The sequence below is a fragment of the Chlorocebus sabaeus genome, chromosome 10, assembly GCF_047675955.1.
Source record: "Chlorocebus sabaeus isolate Y175 chromosome 10, mChlSab1.0.hap1, whole genome shotgun sequence".
Lineage (NCBI taxonomy): Eukaryota > Metazoa > Chordata > Mammalia > Primates > Cercopithecidae > Chlorocebus > Chlorocebus sabaeus.
This window is the reverse complement of record NC_132913.1, coordinates 83,874,908-83,897,435: the sequence shown is the minus strand read 5'-3', so window position 1 is coordinate 83,897,435 and position 22,528 is coordinate 83,874,908. Positions and strand designations below refer to the sequence as shown.

The window sequence follows — 22,528 nt, the reverse complement described above, 5'->3', positions numbered from 1 at the left end:
TGTTCTCCCAACTAGCATATGAGTTCCTGAAGAGCACAGGCTCCATCTCATACCTCTGGACCCACACAATCACTTGTATGGGGTAAGGGTTGTACAGTGCAAATCTAATAGGCCAAGAATCCTCAAATCAACATGCCAAATGTCAAATGCCAAGAATCCTCATATCGACATCACCTATTTTTAAAAGTCAGTGTCATAGGTCTGTTGCCTCCTCCAGCTAACACCTAACAGTGTGTTTACACTTCAGAACTCTTAGACTCAAACCTTTGTTTGCGAGGCAATCTCCAGAGTGGCAGTCAACCTTTGCACCTCATCTTGTGCCTTGTCTTCTTCCTCTTTTACAGCTCTCAGTTGCTGGCGCAAATTCATAACTTCAAGATGCAACAGCTTCAGGTCCTTAGAATGCTCTTCCTGTACTGTATTCAGTCGATCTTTCAGAAAAGCTACCAGAGAGCACAAGAGGGGCATCAAGCAGCAGAAAGAAGGTCAGTAAAGAAAATCAAGCACCTACACAGGAATTTCTGATGATTCTTATCTCTATACCTGTTTTCTGAGGATTCAAATCCTTTTCAGTTTGCAGCCGGAAGATGTTCATCTTCAAGGACTGAATGAGGCTCTCAAGACGGCACATTCGATTTACCAGAAACTCACAGTTCTTCCATAAAATATCTGTTTTTCCTGCACAAACTGCTTCATTTTGGATGGGACTAATGACTTTCTGGCTGTCCAGGTCTTCTAAACAGTTTGGAGCCTCCAAATAGCCTCTGGGACAAAGATCCCAAAATAACAATATTATGCAATGCAATTTCTACTACAGTAATGCCCAAAACTGAGTCAATGTAACATTTCCAATAAGAATAATAATTGGAGCCCACCAACATGGTGGGCTTCTGACTCTCCCTCCACGTAGGGACATGCTAATCAATCCCCTCCGAGAATTGATTAATTGACACAGATCAATTCCCTCTGAGGGAAAGTCAGAAACAAGTTGAGAGACTCTTCTGTATCTGGTAACTGAGAAAATATCCACATTGACTAGGTAGGAAAAGCTGAGGCAGACTCAGGTCGAAACCTCACCCCAGGCACTGTTGCATCCAATTAAGAAGGTATCCCCAACACGTATTCTCTCCCTGAGGACAGAAGGGTTTGGACCTCATATTTAGCATCCTAACTCTAAGATTCCCCACAGTGTGGCTCTTAATTCACCTGCCTCTAAGAGCAGAAGTGATTAGGCATACCCGAATCTCCCTAGACCACAGAACAAAGAGGTGATTATACATGGGTGTGTAGGCACTTACAGAGGCTTCATCCCCCAGGATCAGGATAGAGAAGGGCCTGCAACTCAAAGCTCCCAGTTTCTGCCTGGAAGGAGTTTGCCAATGTACTCTGTCAACTGCTGCTGTTACCAGTTGAGTTTCATACAAGCCTGCATCAGGGAATTAACTGGGCTGACAAACATAACCTCTGGCAGCCTAAACGGGAGTTTGGCAGCCCCCAAGCCTATTCCCCTGGCTCACTCAGTCAATAACTACAGTCTACCAATTCCTCCTGGAAAAACTTTTTCCATGCATCAAGCGCCCCAACTTTTATAACTTCTACTTGAGGGACTGCATTTTAAACCTTGTAGCTCTAGGGACAGAAAGGATTAGGAATACAAGAGTCTCATATGAGAATCTTCCCAAATCACAATACTAAGAGGTGGTTTTAAACAGGAGTGCAAGCAGTTCCAGGGACTACACCTCTTGGAAGCAGTGCGGAGAAAGTGCTGAAACACACAGTTCTGGTTTTCACTAAAAAGGATTTCTCTGTACATTCTCCCAGTGAATACTTGATGGTCTGGCTTCTAACTAACTTGCATCAGGGAATTAACGGGGCAGGCAAACAATACATCTCTGGCAGCCTAAATGAGAGCTTGGTACTTGCCAAGACTTCTCCCCTAGCTTGCCCTAGCAATAACTCCAAGTCTATAGAGGCTTCCTAAAAGTAGTTTGTCCACTCATCAAGTGACATGACTTCTACAGCTCTCATACAAGGACTACCCCCTTAGCCACCCAGCTCTGGAAGCTGATTTGGCTGTGTGTTTCCAAGTCTCTCTAGACCACAGAAAACAAAAAGGTAGACATACAACGGGCCCACTCCCAGGGCCATACCCTCAGAGGATGTAGTCTGAATGACAGTAGTATAGGTATTTGCCACAGAGCTTCTCCCTGGCTTACAGTAGAGAGAGATAAATGCCTGCCTTAGTGCAGATAGATGATGCCTGCTTTAGTGCAGTAAGGGATAAATACCTGCTCTCAGCTTCACCCTGAGGATAGAAGCAACTAGAACATGCATCTAACACCTTAACATTTTCAGCTGTATCTAGAGAGCGTGGCTTCTGTCTTACCGCTCTCATGGTACTAACAAGACTCGGCACATCTTAATCTTCTGGGGCCACCAAAAACAGAGATATCAGGTTGTACAAACACAGAGATTTGAGAGACACATTATAACTTCTGGCTGTACGAATTGGTAAGATCTCCTACATTAGGGCCAGTCTGACAAGACTGGGAGAGGTTACTGTCTTACTCAATGTACAGAAACCAACACAGAAAGTTTTTTAAAAAAAATGAAGAAATAGGAAAATATGTTCCAAATAAAAGAATAAGACAAATCTCCAGAAACCAATCCTAATGAAATGGAGATATGTGGTTTTTCCAAGAGGCAATTCAAAATAATGGTCATAAAGATGCTCGCCAACGTCAGGAGAATAATGCAAGAACAAACAGAATTTCAACAAAAGACAGTAAGAAAGTATAAAAAAGTACCCAACAAATCATATAGCCGAAGAATACAGTAAGAGAACTGAAAAAATTCAATAGAGGGGTTCAATGGCAGACTATATCAAGTGGAAGTGAATAAGTAAACCTGATGACAGGTCACTGATAATCATCCAATGTGAGGAGCAGAAAGAAAAAAAAAATGAAAAGGAGTGAAGATAGCTTATGGAATTTATGAGACACCATCAACAGAACAATATGCCCACTATCAAAATTGCAGAAGGAAAAGTGAAAGGAATAGAAAACATATTCCAAGAAATAATAACAAAAAACTTACCGAGCCTGGGGAAGGACATAGAAATCCAGATCCAAGAAACCCAAAGGACAACAAATAAGATAAATTCAGAGTTCCGCAGTCCCATACTTAGACACTTATATAGTTTGGATGTTTGTTCCCTCCGAATCTCATGTTGAAATGTGATCCCCATTGCTGGAGGTAGGGCCTAGTGGGAGCTATCTGGGTCATGGGGAAGCTCACTCACGAATGGCTTGGCAGTGAGTGAGTTCTCACTTTTTGTTCACAGAAGAGCTGGCTATCTAAAGGAGCCTGGCATCTTACCCTCTTTCTCTCACTTCCTCTCTCACCATGTGACTCGCCTGCTCCCCCTTGGCCTTCCACCATGATTGTAAGCTTCCTGAGGCCCTCATCAGAAGGTAAACAGATGCTGGTGCCATGCTTTTTAGCCTGCAGAACTATAAGCCAAATATATGTCTTTTCTTTATAAATTACCCAACCTTAAGTATTCCTTTATAAGCAACACAAAATAGATTAACACAGAAAGTTGGAAACAAATAGTGAGGCATTGCTATAAAGGTACTTGAAAATGTAAAAGCAGCTTTGGAACTGGGTAATGGGCAGAGATTGGAAGAGTTTGGAGGGCTCAGAAGAAAACAGGAAAACGAGGGAAAGCAGAACTTCTCAGAGACTTAAGTGGTTGTGATGAAAATGCCAACAGAAATATAGACAGAGGACATGCTGTTGAGGTCTCAGACGATAGAAATATAGACAGAGGACAGGCTGATGAGGTCTCAGATGAAAATGAGGAAGTTTTGGGGACTGGGTGTCACTGCCCTGTACCACCTCAGGAGTGCTCCCCACATCCTGGCTGTTCCAGCTCTCACCAGGGCTCAAAGGGCCCCAAATACAGCTCAGGCCACTGCTTCAGAGGACATAGGCCATAAGCCTTTGTAGTTTCCATGTGGTGCTAAGCTTGCAGGCATGCGGAATGCAAGAATGAAGGAGGTCTGGCAGCTTCCACCTGGATTTCAGAGGATGTATGAGAAAGTGTGGGTGCCCATGCAGAAGCTCCCTGCAAAGGCTCTGCTCCTGCAACAGGCTTCTGTTAGGGCAGCACTGAAGGGAAATATGGGACTGGAGTCCCCACAAGTGGCCCACCTGAGGGCACTGCTCAGGGGAGCTGTGGGAATGAACCCACCCTCCAGACCCTAGAAGGGCAGAGCCACTGGCAGCTTTCACCCTGAGCCTGTAAAAGCCACAGGCACTCAACTCCAACCCTTGAGAGCAGCCACGGGGGCTGCAACCTGCAAAGCCAGAGGGGCAGAGCTGCTCAAGGCTTTGCTAGCCCATCTGGCATACCAGTGTGCCCAGGATATGGGACACAGTCAAAGATTGTTTTGGAGCTTTAAACTGTGGGACCCACTGCTCCTCTCTTTTAGCCAATTTCTTTCTTTCGGAATGGGAATGTTTACCCCATGTTTGTACCACATTATATCTTGGAAGTAAATAACTTTCATTTTGTCTTACAGGTTCATAGGTGGAAAGAACTTGCCTTGAGTCTCAGATGAGACTTTGGAATTTAGATCTGGGACTTTTGAATTAATGCTGGAATAAGTTAAGCCTTTAGGGTACTATCGAGAAGGGATGATTATATTTTGCAGTGTGAGAAGAACATGAGATTTGGGGGCCAAGGGTGGAATGGCATAGTTTGGATGTCTGTCCCCTCCAAATCTCATGTTGAAATGTGATCTCTATTGTTGGAGGTAGGGCCTGGTGGGAGCTGTTAGGTCATGGGGGCAGATCCCTCATGAATGGCTTGGTGCCCTTCCCATGGTAATGAGTGACTTCTCACTCTGTTAGTTCACACTGGTTGTTTAAAGGGGCCTGGCACCTCCTCCTCTCTCTCCCTCCCTCTCTTACCATGTGACTCACCTACTCTGCCTTTGCCTTCCACCATGATTGTAAGCTTCCTGAGGCCTCAACAGAAGTTGAGTAGTTGCTGGCACCATGTTTTTACAACCTGCAGAACTATGAACCAAATATATCTCTTTTCTTTATAAATTACCTAGTCTCAAGTATTCCTTTATAGCAATGCAGAATGGACCAACGCAGACACATTATCATCAAATTGTCAAAAGTTAAAGACAAAGATTTTTAAAAGCATCAAGGGAAAGGTAGCTTGTTACATACACAAGAACCCATATTAGACTATCAATGAAGTTTTCAACAGAAACCTAGTAGGCAAGAAGAAAGTGGAATATATAGTCAAAATCCCAAAAGAAAAATAAAACTGTCAGCCAATAATACTATACTCAGCAATGCTATCTTTCAAAAACAAAGGAGCAGTAAAGACTTTCTCAGACAAACAAAAGGTGAAGGAGTTTATTGCCACTACCTTACAAGAAAAGCTAAAGAAAGTTCTTCAAGCTGAAGGAAAAACAAAGCATAAAAATCACTAGTAAAAGCACTGTCAAATTCAAATCACTCTAATGCTGTAATAGCAGGTTATTGATCAATTATATCTCTCGTATACAGGTTAAAAGACAAAACTAATAAAAACAACTATAGCTACAATAATTTGCTAAGAGATACGCATTATAAACACATGTAATTTGTGACATTAAGAACATAAATAGTGGGAGCAGGGAGAGTGAAAGTGTGGAGTTCGGGCATGCAGTAAAAATTAAATTGTTATCACTTTAAAGTAGCCTATTGTGTTTTTTTGCAATCCTCAGAATAACCACACAGCAAAATGAGAACACATTGGATAACCTAGAAGAAATGGATAAATTCCTAGAAACATGTAACCTACCAAGACTGAATAATGAAGAAACTGAAAATCTGAACAGGCCAATAAAGAGTAAGAAGATTGAATCAGTAATAAAAAGTTTCCTCCTATCAAATAAAAACCCAGTACCAGACGGCATCACTGCAAATTTCTACCAAACATTTAATGCAGAATACCAATTCTTTTCAAGCTGTCAAAAAATTGAAGAGGAGGGAATACATCAAATTCATTTTACAAGGTCAGCATTACCCTGAAATTAAAGGCAGACAAAGACGCTAAAAGAAAAGAAAATTACAGGTAAATATTCCTGAACACAGACGCAAAAATTATCAATAAAAACATCAGTGGCTGGTACGGTGGTTCACGCCTGTAATCCCAGCACTGTGGGAGGCGGGGGTGGGCAGATCATGAGACCAGGAGTTTGAGACAAGCCTAACCAACATGGGGAAACCCCGTATTTATTGAAAATACAAAAATTAGCCAGGCGTGGTGGCACATGCCTATAATCCCAGATCCTCAGGAGGCTGAGGCAGGAGAATTGCTTGAACCTGGGAGGCAGAGGTTGCAGTGAGCCAAGACTGCACCACTGCACTCCAACCTGGGGGACACAGCAAGACTCAGTCTCAAAAACAAACAAAACAAAAAACAAACAAAAAAAACACTACCAAACCATATTCCACAGTACAGTAAAAGGATCATTCACCACGATGAAGTGAGATTCATCCCTGAGATGCAACAACAGTTCAACATGTGCAAATCAATAAATGTGATCTGCTGTATTAATAGAATGAAGGATAAAAATTATATAATCATAATCATCTCTATAGATGCAGAGAAAGCATTTAACAAAATTCAATAGTTTCATAATAAAAACTCTCAACATCAAAGGTATAGAAGGAATGTACCTCAACATAATAAAGGCCATATATGATAAGCCTACAGCTAACATCATGCTCAATGGTGAGAAGTTGAAAGCTTCTGATCAGGACTGAGATAAGGATGACCATTCTTACCACTTCTATTCAAGGTACTGTTTTAAGTCCTAGCCAAAGCAATTAGAAAAGAAAAAGAAATAAAAGATATCCAAACAGGAAAGGAAGAAGTGAAATTGTCTCTTTTTGTTGAAGACATACAAAATCTTATGTACAGAAAGCCCTATAGACTCTACCAAAAAACAATTACAATAAATGAATTCAGTAAAGTTGCAGGATACAAAATCAATATACAAAAAATCAGTAGCATTTCTATCCACTAACAATGAACTATCTGAAAAAGAAATTAAGAAAATAATCCCATTTACAAGAGCATCAAAAAAAAATACTGAGGAATAAGTTTAACAAAGGAGGTGAAAGATCTGTACAATGAAAACTCTAAAAGGCTGATGAAAGAAATTGAGGATGACACAAATACAGTAATGAGTTATGTAATGACAAGGATACATTCTGAGATATGTGATGTTAGGTGATTTTGTCATTGTACAAACATCATAGAGTATATTTACACAAACATAGATGCTATAGCCCACTCCATACCTAGGCTATATCTCCTGGACTATAAACCGGTATAGCATGTTACTGTACTGAATACTGTAGGCAAATGTAAAACAATGGTAAGTATTTGTATATCTAAACATTTCTACATAACAACACATATCTCAACGAAATATGATAGGCAGCCCAGAAATAAACCTATGCATTTATGGTCAATTGATTTTCAACAGAGGTGCCAAGAATACACAATGGGGAAAGGACAGTCTCTTCAATCAAGTACTAGGAAAACTGGCTATCCATATATAGAAGAATGAAATTGGGCCCTTATTTCACCCCATATACTAGAATCAACTTAGAATGGATTAAAGACAAATGTAAAACATAAGACCTGAAACTAAAACTACTAGAAGAAAACATAAGGGAAAACTTCTTTGACATTGGTCTCAGCAATGATTTCTTGGATATGACTCCCAAAGCACAGGCAACAAAAGCAAAAATAGACAAATAGGAATGCATCAAACTAAAAGCCTTCTGCGCAGCAATGGAAACAATCAACAGAATGAAGAGACAACTCACAGATTGGGAGAAGATATTTGCAAATCATACATCTGATAAAGGACTAATATTCAAAATATACAAGAAACTCAAACTACTCAATAATAAGAAAACAACCTTATTTTTTAAACATGGGCAAAAAACCAGAATAGACATTCCTCAAATGAAGACATACAAATGGCCAACAGATACATTAAAAAAAATACTCAACATCACAAATCATCAGGGAAATACAAATTAAAACCACAATGAGAAAACCTCACACCTGTTAGAATGGCTATTATAAAAAAGACGAAAGCTAACAAGTTGGCAAGGGTACTGAGAAAAGGGAATCCCCTGTATGCAGTTGATGGGAATGTAAATTAGTACAGCCATTTTGGAGAAGAGTATGGAGGCTCCCCAAAACACTAAAAGCAGAACTGCCATAGGATCCAGCAATCCCACTTCTGGGTACACATCCTAAGGAATTGAAATCAGTATGTTAAAGGGATATATGCACTCCTGTGTTCACTGTAGCACTATTCACAATAGCCAAGATATAGAAACAACCTAAATGCCCATCAATAGGGAAATAAGCCAGGCATGGAAAAACAAATATGCATGATTTGACTTATATGTAAATCTTAAAAAGTCAAACTCACAGAAGTAGAATGTAAAACAGTAGTTAACAAAGGCTGGGTAAAGGTGAGGAGGTAGACAGGGAAAGAAGAGATTGTTCATCAGAGTACAAAGCTCCAGTTTAAGAGGAGGTATAAGTTCTAGCGATCCACTGCAAAGTACATTGACTATAATTAATAATGTATTGCATATTTCAAAATTCTTAAAAGAGTAATTTTAAATCTTTTTGCCACAAGGAAATAAGTATGTGAGGTGATGGATATGTTAATTAGCCTGATTCAATAATTCTACAATGTATGCATGCATCATAGCATTACATTTTACCCCATAAATATATACAATTATTTGTCAATTAAAAATAAAATATAAAAAAAGAAAAAAAGAATAGACTCTTTTGTTAACAAGCATTTATTAACCATTCCAATTTTAAATATATTTATTGTTATTAGGTAAAGATGAGGTGAATGTGGGATAAATGAGGACCACTGACTTTTTAATTGTTGTTTATTTTAATATGGATTTTTCATAAACCTTTTCTTGTTATGTAGAAACAAGTGATACATAAAACATGTTAAATATTTAAGGTTTGATAATTAGGTACATAATTAAGTATGTCAAATTGTCCCTGTTTGCAGATGACATGACTGTATATTTAGAAAACACCATCGTCTCAGCCCAAAATCTCCTTAAGCTAATAAGCAACTTCAGCAAAGACTCAGGATACAAAATCAATGTGCAAACATCACAAGCATTCTTATACACCAGTAACAGACAAACAGAGAGCCAAATCATGAATGAACTCCTATCCACAAGAGCTTCAAAGAGAATAAAATATCTAGGAATCAAACTTAGAAGGGATGTGAAGAATCTCTTCAAGGAGAACTACAAACCACTGCTCAGTGAAATAAAAGAGGACACAAACAAATGGAAGAACATACCATGCTCATGGATAGGAAGAATCAATATCGTGAAAATGGCCATACTGCCCAAGGTTATTTATAGATTCAATGCCATCCCCATCAAGCTACCAATGAGTTTCTTCACAGAATTGGAAAAAACTGCTTTAAAGTTCATATGGAACCAAAAAAGACCCTGCATTGCCAAGACAATCCTAAGCCAAAAGAACAAAGCTGGAGGCATCACGCTACCTGACTTCAAACTATACTACAAGGCTACAGTAACCAAAACAGCATGGTACTGGTACCAAAACAGAGATACAGACCAATGGAACAGAACAGAGCCCTCAGAAATAATACCACACATCTACAGCCACCTGATCTTTGACAAACCTGACAAAAATAAGAAATGGGGAAAGAAATAATACCACACATCTACAGCCACCTGATCTTTGACAAACCTGACAAAAATAAGAAATGGGGAAAGGATTCCCTATTTAATAAATGGTGCTGGCAAAATTAGCTAGCCATAAGTGGAAAGCTGAAACTAGATCCTTTCCTTACTCCTTATATGAAAATTAATTCAAGATGGATTAGAGAGTTTAATGTTAGACCTAAAACCATAAGAACCCTAGAAGACAAACTAGGTAATACCATTCAGGACATAGGCATGGGCAAGGACTTCATGTCTAAAACACCAAAAGCAATGGCAACAAAAGCCAAAATTGACAAATGTGATCTAATTAAACTAAAGAGCTTCTGCACAGCAAAAGAAACTACCATCAGAGTGAACAGGCAACCTACAGAATGGGAGAAAATTTTTGCAATCTACTTATCTGACAAAGGGCTAATATCCAGAACCTACAAAGAACTCAAACAAGTTTACAGAAAAAAAACAACCCCATCAAAAAGTGGGAAAGGATATGAACAGACACTTCTCAAAAGAAGACATCTATATAGCCAACAGACTCATGAAAAAATGCTCATCATCACTCGCCATCAGAGAAATGCAAATCAAAACTACAATGAGATACCATCTCACACCAGTTAGAATGGCAATCATTCAAAAGTCAGGAAACAACAGGTGCTGGAGAGGATGTGGAGAAATAGGAACACTTTTATGCTGTTGGTGGGACTGTAAACTAGTTCAACCATTGTGGAAAACAGTGTGGCAATTCCTCAAGGATCTAGAACTAGAAATACCATTTGACCCAGTCATCCCATTACTGTCATGCTGCTATAAAGTCATGCTGCTATAAAGACACATGCACACATGTGTTTATTGTGGCACTATTCACAATAGCAAAGACTTGGAATCAACCCAAATGTAAATCAGTGACAGACTGGATTAAGAAAATGTGGCACATATACACCATGGAATACTATGCAGCCATAAAAAAGGATGAGTTCATGTCCTTTGTAGGGACATGGATGCAGCTGGAAACCATCATTCTCAGCAAACTATCACAAGAACAGAAAACCAAACACTGCATGTTCTCAGTCATAGGTGGGAATTGAACAATGAGATCACTTGGACACAGGAAGGGGAACATCACACACCAGGGCCTATTGTGGGGAGGGGGAGGGGGGAGGGATAGCATTAGGAGATATACCTAATGTAAATGACGAGTTAATGGGTGCAGCACACCAACATGGCACATGTACACATAGGTAACAAACCTACATGTTGTGCACATGTACCCTAGAACTTAAAGTATAATAAAAAATAAATAAATAAAAATATGTTAAATATTTAAGATGTGATAATTAGATACATAATATATGCATATAAAATATGTATGCATATATATTTTATATGCATAAAAATGTTAAATGTTAATTCTATTATAGTGAACTAATTATTAAAGTCTGCATGGAGGCAATATATTCATGTTTAGAAAATTTTTAAATTCATAATAAATAATCCTATTGTGTTACCAACACACTCAACATTTGTACCAAATTTAATCTTTAACTGCTAAAGGGTTATTTATTCCATGGGTGCTATACCTACTATATTGTGAATAAAAGGTTATTTATTCCATGGGTGCAATACCCACTATACTAATTTGATACCTTTCATGAGAGACACTCAGGAAATATATATGTAATTTTTAAAAAATCACACCAGTAAATTCTAAATTGGCTGCTTAAGCCCACAGATTCTGCAGGCCATTGATAATCCAACTTTTAATTACTTCTTTAGAGGCACTAGGGGAAAAAACAATTTTTTTTGAGTATCTCATTCTAAATCATAAAATTTTTAAAGACTTCAAAAACCTCTTTTAATTTACGATAAATATGGGAGAAGAAAATGACCAAATTAATGGCATGAAGCAATATTCTAGCTTTTAAACTTAATATGTCTCTTTTTATTTTAAAATAACCGATCTTTTTTTATTACATGAAAAATTACATTTGTTTTTAATCAAGCGAACAGAATACCGAAGTTTGTATACCTAATTAACACATTTTAAGTATTTGTTTAGGAAAGAAGTGATAGTAGCTCTAGCTCTACCACAGAATGACAACTCTTCATTTTGTAAATGTTTTCTAAGTAATGCTCAAATGAAAATTATTTCTCAGTTCTTTTGCAAATATCCATCTCATCTGCCAAACTACTGTGACTTAATAAGCAGTGAAGCAAAATTCTTCAACCTACAGAGATCTAGTTCATTTTTGTTACCTTTTTTCACCAAAATCCAACATTATTAGGTCATCCCTCAGTGAACTGGTCTGTTCCTCAACTATTCTCATCCTTTGCTGAAGTACTGTGAATGTTTCAGAAGCTGTAGCATTGATGTGGGTTGGAGAAAGGACCGGTCTGGACACTGTAGTTTCCATATGCACCTAAGAATACAGTCACAATCTTAGTGTGGTAGGTCCTATTATTGTTCAAAAATAGTCACTGCCATTCCTGTGCCAGGATTAGGCATCACTGTCCTGTTGAACTCAGGAATGGTCATATGTTCTGCTTTGGCCAATTAAATGTAGGTGGAAGTTATGAGAGCCAGCTTGTTCTTCACCATCTCTCTCTTTTCCCTCCCCCATGAGATGAGCAACATCCCAGGCAGGACTTTCTCCATGCACTAGGGTCCCAAGGTGACGATGACATCAAACAGACCCACAACCCATTCATGATATACAGTGTGGATGTCATGATATACAATAAACCTATGTTGTTGTAAGCCATTAAGATTGATGAGTAGTTTATTTCATCATAATTTAGTCTATTCTATTTGCCACTATTAGTCACACACGAGGACCTATGACTTGCTGAGGGAATGGCTTTTATTACTAGCCGTTTTCATCATAACATTATTACCATTCAACCTTCTTGAAAAACATTCTATACTTGGACCTCTGTACAGTTGTCATAAAATAAATGATTTACCAACTATGTATCCTACATTGAAGCAGCATTTTAAAAAATAACATGCAACCTTAACTTCAAGCAAAAGCAAAGACCTTTCTACAGCTATTGACATCAAATTTCCACAGGCTCCTCCCCCAAAACCCAATGAAAATAATAAGAATAGTGAGAATACTCTTTCAAGATATTAGTGACAGAAGCAGAATTAGCTTATATGTGGTCCCAACGTGTAAAGGAATCGTGTTCAATGACAAAGTAATTGATGAAAACTTTAAAAACATTTTCCTGACACTCCATCCTGTACAGACATTTCTCTACTAATCATGTTGTAAACCTCAGCCATTTCTAGCGATCGTGTTCGTATGGGAATGTGTTCACAAGGGTCCAACTTGGAATATCAGGAATACACCTTGTTACCACTTCCTACGTAATCAGGTATCTCCCTGACCCTCACCTTCCTGGAAGTGAAAGGGGGGTCCACCTCATGTTCAAGTTGCTGAAGGTGGTCCCAGGACCCACGGCAAGAACCCATGAAGTGGGAGGACTGGTGGGAGCAAGAATCATGGTGGGGCTGAGTTTGCTATACCTGCTGAGGATGTTTCTTCATCCTGAAATAGCTCTCCAATTCACTTTCTATCTCTTCTCACAGGTCCCATAAAATGGCCTTTCTATTTTTTTCTTTTTTGAGGCGGAGTCTTGCTCTGTCACCTACGCTGGACTGAAATGGAGCAATCTCGGCTCACTGCAACCTCCACCTTCTGAGTTCAAGCAATCCTCCCACCTCAGCCTCCCGGGTAGCTGAGATTACAGGTATGTACCACCAGGCCCAGCTAATTTTTTTTTTTTTTTTTTTTTGTATTTTTAGTAGAGACGGGGTTTCACCATGTTGGCCACGCTGGTCTCAAACTCCTGACCTCAAGTGATCCTCCAGCCTCAGTCTCCCAAAGTGCTGGCATTACAGGCATGAGCCATCACACTCAGCCTGTTTTTCTTTTTACTCTTATTATAGTGTTTCTGACCAGAATTTTTCTTTCATGCCCTACTGTGAAACAATGCATTTTTTTTTTTTTTTTTTTTTTTTTTTTTTGAGACGGAGTCTTGCTCTGCCGCCCAGGCTGGAGTGCAGTGGCCGGATCTCAGCTCACTGCAAGCTCCGCCTCCCGGGTTCCCGCCATTCTCCTGCCTCAGCCTCCCGAGTAGCTGGGACTACAGGCGCTGCCACCTCGCCCGGCTGGTGTTTTGTATTTTTTAGTAGAGACGGGGTTTCACTGTGTTAGCCAGGATGGTCTCGATCTCCTGACCTCGTGATCCGCCCGTCTCGGCCTCCCAAAGTGCTGGGATTACAGGCTTGAGCCACCGCGCCGGGCCCGAAACAATGCATTTTTTGACACAAGCTTTTTGCATTCTTTAGATCTGCTGTTAAGTCAGCTTAACGACATGGGGTGAAAGAAGCTCCCTTCTATTAACTAACTTTCTTTTTTTTCAGTTCATTCCTGAAGGAAAGACAAAGACATGCAGATATTGATGCAGTCTCTGGACATACAAAGATTCAAAGTAGGGTTCATCTACATTTCTGGGGGAAAAAAAAACACAGATGTGGAGACTCCTGGTAATGTTACCACATGAGCCAGTATAGTATTCCTCAAGTAGTAAAAGGAAGAGCCTCTGAGTAAGCCCATAGGGCTGGATCAGCTGCCATAAACCAGGGCTGGAGTTGGGGGAGCCACCAACAGCACTGGGTGGGGAAAAAATGGAGGGGTAACAATGGAGAAACACCCCCATTCTATTTTCTGTCACCTGCTGTCCAGCTACTGACCTAGAGATAAATCAGGCCAAAGGTGGGGAGAAAAGTAGGGAAAGGTTGGGTAATAGGGTGTGTGCAGACACAGCTCCTTTGTCCTCTCTCCAAAAGCAGCAGAAAAGCTCCTGACCCCAGCCTCGCCTCAGCGGGCACACTCATGTAAATATTCTGGCCAAAGAGACTTTAGGCAGAAGTTTGCAAAAGGGCTCCTAGGCAGACTCTTGTTTTTCTAAATAAAAAGGAGAGAAAAGATGGCACCTGTCTTTTCCTACCCCCTCACAATTCCCAGAGCGTTCTATCAGTCAGGCATGCAGCACCTCACTCTCAAATACAAACAAAGAGCCGAGGATCACCAGGGTCCGATAAACACAAGGAAAAGACAGAGCACCTCAGACTAACATGACATTTGGGCAAAACCAGTAACCTTCAAACTCTGCTAATGTGAGATTAAAAACTTTTGTGTTTTTGTTTTAGTCACTTTCTTCTACATACGGTAGGCCCAGGCATTAGCTGGTGGAAAAACAAGTAGAAGGAAGAAGTAAAAATGACAAGCAGTGCCAGGGCGGGGGAGGGAGAACGATTTCTGTGGCAATTTATTAGGCCCAGGTAGCTGGTTATAATATAGAGTTTTGTCTATGTTCATTTATATCAGAAGCCAAGCACATAATACTAATATGCATATTGCAAAAGTCTATCTTTGGAAAAAACTATATAGGAAATGGAGCAGCTCCCCCACATAGTTTGAATAGGATGCAGATTCCCAGCTAAAATTTTTTCACGTAATTGTTCAAATGTCTAGTTTTGTTGATATTTCCCTAAGGAACCTATGATCTGTATTAAATGCTTACATTCACTCTCCAGGACATGTGTACACTCAGCCATGAAAAGAAAATGGCAAATCATTTAAGTTGCTTCATTTGTTTTAAAAAAAAGAAGGTCCAACATTTCGTGGTAGGAATTTGGTTGCATCCACACCCAGTGCCACCCGACCCTGCTTTACACTGAAGCTTCTCAGGCTTCCATAGAGAAAATATACTTTCAAAAAGGAGGAACCAACTTGCCCCAGTCTGTGAGGGGCAGGAGGTTTATAGAAAATTCACCCTAAGAAGGGGGAGATTGAGGTGACTGGGACACTGATTGATGGTAGGCAGGGGACAAAGCTTTTGAGTGAAATACATGGTGTTGTCCTTAAAATATCCTCTTAGTCAATCGCTGAGAATCCTGTTCAGGTCATCAAAGTTGCTGATGCAAAAATTAAGCCAATCTAGCCTTTGGGGATTTACTAAAAACAGATCTCATGGCCAGGCACAGTGGCTCATGCCTGTAGTCCCAGCATTTTTGAAAGGCCTATGTGGGAGGATCACTTGAGGCCGGGAGTTCCAGATCAGCCTGGCCCACATGGCAAGACCCTATTCTCTACTAAAAATGTTTAGAAATGAGCTGGGCATGGTGGCCTGTGCCTATAGCCCTAGCTACTCGGGAGGCTGAGGCACAAGGATCACTTGAGCCCAGGAGGTAGAGGCTGCAGTGAGCTATGATTGTGCCACTGCACCCCAACCTGGGTGACAAAGCAAGGCCCTGTCTCTAAAAAAATAAAGATAAAAACGAGTCTCAGGATTAGCTGAAAACCTTCCCTCCAACTACCACCTCCACTTCCCACCATGGGAAAACAAAAACAAAAACCAAACAATGCCAAGGTCAGGAGAGTCCTTGGAAGCAAGGGAGGGGGCAATGATGGCTGAGTAGCAAGAGGACAGTCTTAAAGCCACCAGGCAGAGTCCCCAAGTATCCGGGAGGCTGTTAAAGTATGAGATAAGAACTTTCAATCCAGTAAATTAATCTACCAAGTTGGGGCTTAAAGTTAGAGAAAGATTCTCATTTTCGCTGCAGCTGCTCATACCCTTGTCTGTCCTCCCTATCTGGTAGGCCCAAAGCAGGGATAGCAGAAATGCCACCCACACCTATACACACATAAATACACACACACTCTCCATTTGCCACTTGGCAGATCCTCGTAAGTCATAGTTCTATGGCTCATAGTCTAAGAAGAACAGTCTTACATGAAAAGAATCTACCTCTACTGGCTGACATTCTAGCAAAGAGAAAACAGCTTTAACATATCTGTGCTTTGTTGTGTTTGAAAAGGAGCAAATATTGATGGCTGCCTTGAACCTAAGTCCTAATGCTTGATAGTAACAGCAATAAAAATACTGAGATATAAACTTTTAATTTTAAAAAAGTTCATTCATAACTAATTTCTATGCAGATATCATTATCAAACTAATAGAATTCTGTCTTAATGTTTAGGGGGAAAATTTCCAAAGAGCTTCTAGGCAGGTAACCTTATGGAAAGCATGGCAAGAAAAAGACCCATGTCACAAGTAATATACTAGTAAAAGCCAGATGACTTTGAAAAGAGAACACTTGCTTCTGTGGACACAGGCTCCATTCCTACACCTGGCAATAGGTGCACACTGGCAAAAGCATATACAAGTATATGCCATTGGTTCCAAAATAACAGTCCAGGGAGTCAATGTTGTTTATCACAACCACTGGAAAATAATATGGTAACACTATCTTCATTCACTCACATCTAACAAACATTTCCTGAACATTTACCAAGAGCTAGACACTGTTATAGGCAATGGCGCGGGGCGTGGGCGGGGTAGAGCAGTACGGACAAAACTCCCTGCCTTCGCGGAGCTTATATTCCGGTTGAAGAAGACAGACAGTAAGTAAAATACATAGTCTGTTTATTGCTGATAAGTGCAAAGGAGGAAAATGAAATAGGAAAGAACGTGGGATGGAGGCTGCAGGGCAGGTTTTCATTTTAAGCAGTGTGGTCAAAGAAAGCCTCATAACATTTGAGCAAAGACCTGCTATATAGATATCAGAGGGCAGAAAGGCCCAGAAGACGGAAACAGCAAGTGCAAAGGCCTGAAGTTAGAAGGTCTGATGAGTTCACACACAATAATGACATGGGTTTGGCTGGAGAGGAAGGAGTAACACAGAAAACATTGACAGATGAAGTGAGATGGTAATAATAAAACCAGAATACGGCCGGGAGCGGTGGCTCACGCCTGTAATCTCAGCACTTTGGGAGGCCGAGGCGGGCGGATCACGAGGTCAGGAGATGGAGACCATCCTGGCTAATACGGTGAAACCCTGTCTCTACTAAAAATACAAAAAAAAAAAAAAAAAAAAAAAAAAGCCAGGCGTGATGGCATGCGCCTGTAGCTACTCCCAGCTACTCAGGAGGCTGAAGCAGAAGAATGGCGTGAACGCAGGAGGGGGAGCTTGCAGCGAGCTGAGATCGCGCCACTGTGCTCCAGCCTGGGCGACTGAGCGAGACTGTCTCAAAGAAAAAATAAATAAATAAATCAGAATACACAGGGCCTTGAAGGCCAATGTAAAAGTCTGGCTTTTGCTGTCAGTGATTCTCAGAGCCACTGGGGGTCTATAGCTGAGGAATGCTATCTAATTTTCCTTTTAACTGGATCACTTTGACTCCCTCCCACTCGAAATGGTGGAAGAACAAGAGCAGAAGTAGAGATGCTGCTGGTCAGAACCAAGGTGACAGCAGTGGTATTCTTACTGTAAGAGAGGTTAGTAGCTAGATATACTTGAAAGACAGCTTTTGCTGATGTATTAGATATGAGATATGAGGGAAAGGAAAAAGCCAAGATTACTCCAAGGTTTTTGGCCTGGATGGTGCTATCACTGAGACAACGGAAACTTATTAAGGAAGAATCCGTTTTGTGGAAAAGATAGTAGTTTTTAAAATGTCAAATTTAAAACATGAAAGATACATTACTGAATTTGTGGATCTAAAGTTTGGGGATGAGGTGTGGACTGGAGATTAGTCTCTGAAGAGCTCAAGAAAACCATAAGGCGGGGTAACAGAGAACAGAAAGGATTAAAGGACCTAGTCCTGAGCACGCCAAGATTAACAAATTAGAAGCACGTGTGTGCGGGCATTTAGGGCAGACTAATAGAACTTCCCTAAAGTGGGGTCAAAATAGACACTTTTCTATCTTTAGAGCCCAGTACAGTGCCTGGGAAATTATGGGTGGTAAACAAACAGGAGACTACTTCGACAGGAACTTAACGAATATCTATTCCGTTCTAGCAAAAGCGCCAGGTACTGCAGAAGCCGTAAAGAACAAATGCAAATTCCTGACACCTATATTCTGGTAAGCAAGCCAGGCAGGATTAACTGGGGGTAAAAATCAAACATTAACGCCGAAATAGCCTTCCCAGGAACCTATTAACCTCCAACTTAACACATAAATAAAGATGGTATTGGGCTTATCTGGAGGCTTCGGCGACTATCTCCCATCCCTCAGCTGGAGCCAGGCCAATGCAAACTTCACTCCTAAATGGCTTTCATCAGCAGCCAACGCCGAAGCGCCTTAAATCAGGGCCCTGAGGTCCAGGGAGCGAGACTGGACTCCGTTAGGACAGGGAGAGGGCGCCAGGGAGTGGTGACTGTCCTTATCTGAGCCGACGCCTCTCCCCAACGAGCCTCCGACCACAGCTCACCCGCCCAGGGCCCGGCAGCCTCACCCTACAGTCCATCTGTCCGCCTGAGGCTCCGTACTGCTACAGGCGGGCGGGTTTCCTTGAAACTAACACAGCGTTTTAAACCAACCCGCTCCCCGGCGCAGTAGCTCCGGTACGCAGGCGCACCCGTGGCAGGGCATGTCGGGAACTGTAGTTTTCCAGGCCCAGGAGGGCCCTCCGCCCTGGGCGGGACCCAGGCCGGCATCCGGCGGCGCTCAGGGAATGCGTAACGTCGTGAACCGAATGACGAGAGGCTCCATTGTGCTCTCGAGCGGGGCACGCCGGGATATGTAGTTTCTGGCCGCTGCCCTCCGGGAGGTCCTGTGCTATCTACTTCACAGTGACTTGTCTCTGCCTGGTGAACTCACGGTGTTCTGCTAATCTTGGTAAATACATACCCTACAGCAGAGTAACGAGCATAAAAATTAGTTTAAAATTCAGAGCTTAAGCATTCTTCTTGTTAAAGGAAAAATCATGTCCCTCTTCGTCCTCGTCCATGATGGCCGCATGGAGAGTAAAACACAGAAATGTGCTTTCTGGTCTTTCGTCTCTTCAGCATAAATTATTTCTTGCCCTGTCGACGAGTTAATAGGTATTTGTAAATTTGAGTGTTAAGTAGCTATGAAACGAAAAAGAGCATTGAACTGTCCCTGGTTTTTTTGGTGGTTTGCTTTTTTGAGATAGGGTCTTCCTCTGTGGCCCAGGGTGGATTACAGTGGTGCGATTTCTGCTCACTGCAGCCTCGACCTCCCGAGCTCAAGCGATCCTCCAATCTCAGCCTCCCCCATAGCTGGAACCACAGGAGCGCGCCACCACGTCTGGCTAATTTTTGTATTTTTTCGTGGAGGCGGGGTTATCACCATATTGCTCAGGCTGGTCTGGAATTCCTGGGCTCAAGCCATCCGCCCACCTCGGCCTCCCAAAGTCCTCCGATTACAGGTGTGCATCACCACGCCAGCGTTTCTGATTTGTTTTGCTTTAAGAATATGTATTCTCACTTAAGGGAAAGACTTCTATAGTGCAAAGACAACGCAGCTTTGCGTTTTGGTAGCTGGAAGAACACCTGTTACCCCTGCCAGGGCAATTAAAATGCATTTCTCTCTTCTCCCTGAGAGTGCAGCCAAGAATCACTTCAGCCCTCTCATATAAGCAATCAGATCCGAGATGAGACCTCATTTACTTAGCCTGACACTTGATCTTGCTATTCTAATTCTTTTCATAGCCAAGCCTCAACGTGAGATGGAGAGGCTGCCCATCAAACCACAGCCATATTCATCAAGCTTTGAGCCGATCCGGTGAAGGAGAAATGAGCACTGCATACATTATTCAGGGAAAGGGACCAAATAAAGCTTTTAATAGGAAATGAAAATGTGTTTTTAAAGCGTCAGTGCAAAGAGCCAATTATTTTTATTATGTATGTTTTATCTTACAATGACCTCTGGTTTATCAGTGGAATTAAGAAATGGGTGATACGTGTATCTACGTGTTTCTGTGTAATGAGAGTTTTCACCTTCTCCTCAAATCTGCATATTAAGAAGCAGTCAGGGAACCAAACTGATTAAATTCGTGTTTTTCATTTGTTTTCCCCTATTCACCATCTGGCAAACTGTATAAGAACTTAAGCAATTACAAAGTTAGAGAAAAGGACCCGAAGTCTTCAATAAACTTGAAACCACGGAGTATAGTCTTCCAACTTTGTCCTTTTTCAAATTTGTTTTGGCTGTTCCTTTAACTTTCTAGTTCCTTTACCTTTCTCCCAAATGTTTTGAATAACTTGTTGATACCTACAAAAATTCTGCTAGGATTTTGATTGAAATAGTGCTGAACATACCGATATTCTTGCTGATTTCCCTCTTGATTTTCAGTCGATAAATAGTTCTCAGACATTACCCCATTTATCAAAGCAGATCATTTCATTCATGGAAATCCTAGATATTTCGTGAGGACCACATTGTCTTTCACTACAATAGCCTCCTAACTGGTTTTCCTATTACTCCTTCCAAAGTATCCTTCATATGGCTACCAGATCTTTTACAAAAGTAAATCTCATTATCTCAGGCCTTTGCTTAAAAGCATTTAATGGTTCCCCCATTGAATTAGAAGTTTTCCATTGAGCAGGATGAAGATCAAACTGGTAATAGCTTCAGCTGAACCCTCCAGGCTCCTCTGCACCTAGTGCCCCAGTGGAACTCTGAATTCAAGCCTGCTAGCATAGAATGTCTTTGTGCTTGCAGGTTATGCTCACTCTGCTGGGAATGGCCGTCCTCTTGTCAGTCTCACTAGCTCAACAGAAACAGCCTCTCCTGTGAAGCCATTCTATTCTCTCCCAAAGCACTTCATAATTGTCAATGTATCTTATTTCCCCTTATTTGAGCTGTAAGCTAATTAAGGACAGGAATTTTTGTTGTTTATTTTCAACACCAAGTACAACGCCCGGCACACGTTAGGGGTTTGGAAAGTTTTTGTTAGGTGAGTGAACGAATACATTTTGAACGGCTCTACTAATAGAGGCTGTGTTTCACTCTCTACTTGTAAGCCAGGAAAAGGCCTCCAAATAGAATATATGCTGCTGATGATTTGACATTGGAGTTACACGAATGGCAGTAAAGTTACCTGCAACTGCTTCACCTTGGAGTAGGAAATGTATTCCGGGCCGGGCGCGGAGGCTCAAGCCTGTAATCCCAGCACTTAGGGAGGCCGAGACGGGCGGATCACGAGGTCAGGAGATCGAGACCATCCTGGCTAACACGGTGAAACCCCGTCTCTACTAAAAATACAAAAAACTAGCCGGGCGAGGTGGCGGGCGCCTGTAGTCCCAGCTACTCCGGAGGCTGAGGCAGGAGAATGGCGTGAACCCGGGAGGCGGAGCTTGCAGTGAGCTGAGATCCGGCCACTGCACTCCAGCCCGGGCTACAGAGCGAGACTCCGTCTCAAAAAAAAAAAAAAAAAAAAAAGGAAATGTATTCCGCGGACAAATAAATGCAAACAAAACACCCAAAGTTTTCATATCTTCTTGGTACAATAAAGAAATAAGAATGGCAAATTCACTAACTGGTTCCTGGCCTTGTGCGGGCAATTCAGATATTTTGGTAAAGTACTGCCTCTGGGTATAGAGATTAGGATTAAAAGAGTCTTTGACTTTTTAATGCACTGGTGAATCAGCCCAAGGCTGAGAAGATAATTCTGTTAATTGAATTGGCCAAGGGTAACAGTGTTTCTTATAAGGTCTCTGTCACTTAGCTCCACCAACTAAATTTTATAGTCAGGTAGATTTTCACTTTGTTCCGTTAACCAAACTTATGAATAAAGTCAAGGCTATGATGCTGCTGCTGCAGCTTTATTTTACATTTCCTAAGATTAAAGTACTCTTTGGTACTTTATCATATC

General features: G+C 41.2%; 1 protein-coding gene across 7 annotated transcripts in view; it reads right to left on the bottom strand.

The window, feature by feature from the left end:
• The window catches only part of CCDC150 (coiled-coil domain containing 150), a 95,286-nt gene extending 76,034 nt beyond the window's left edge, over positions 1 to 19,252 (bottom strand). For 6 of the 7 annotated variants that reach the window (XM_007965721.3, XM_038001820.2, XM_038001821.2 and 3 more), the window contains exons 1-4: positions 19,145 to 19,252; positions 12,091 to 12,254; positions 544 to 764; positions 265 to 443 (exon numbers count right to left, since the gene is read on the bottom strand). In XM_007965721.3, the coding sequence (XP_007963912.1) occupies positions 265 to 443; positions 544 to 764; positions 12,091 to 12,254; positions 19,145 to 19,156 (576 nt within the window). In that variant the 5' untranslated portion in view covers positions 19,157 to 19,252. The remainder of the gene's footprint in view (positions 1 to 264; positions 444 to 543; positions 765 to 12,090; positions 12,255 to 19,144) is intronic. The other variant, XM_007965725.3, reaches the window with a different exon arrangement.
• Positions 19,253 to 22,528: the final 3,276 nt, after the last annotated feature.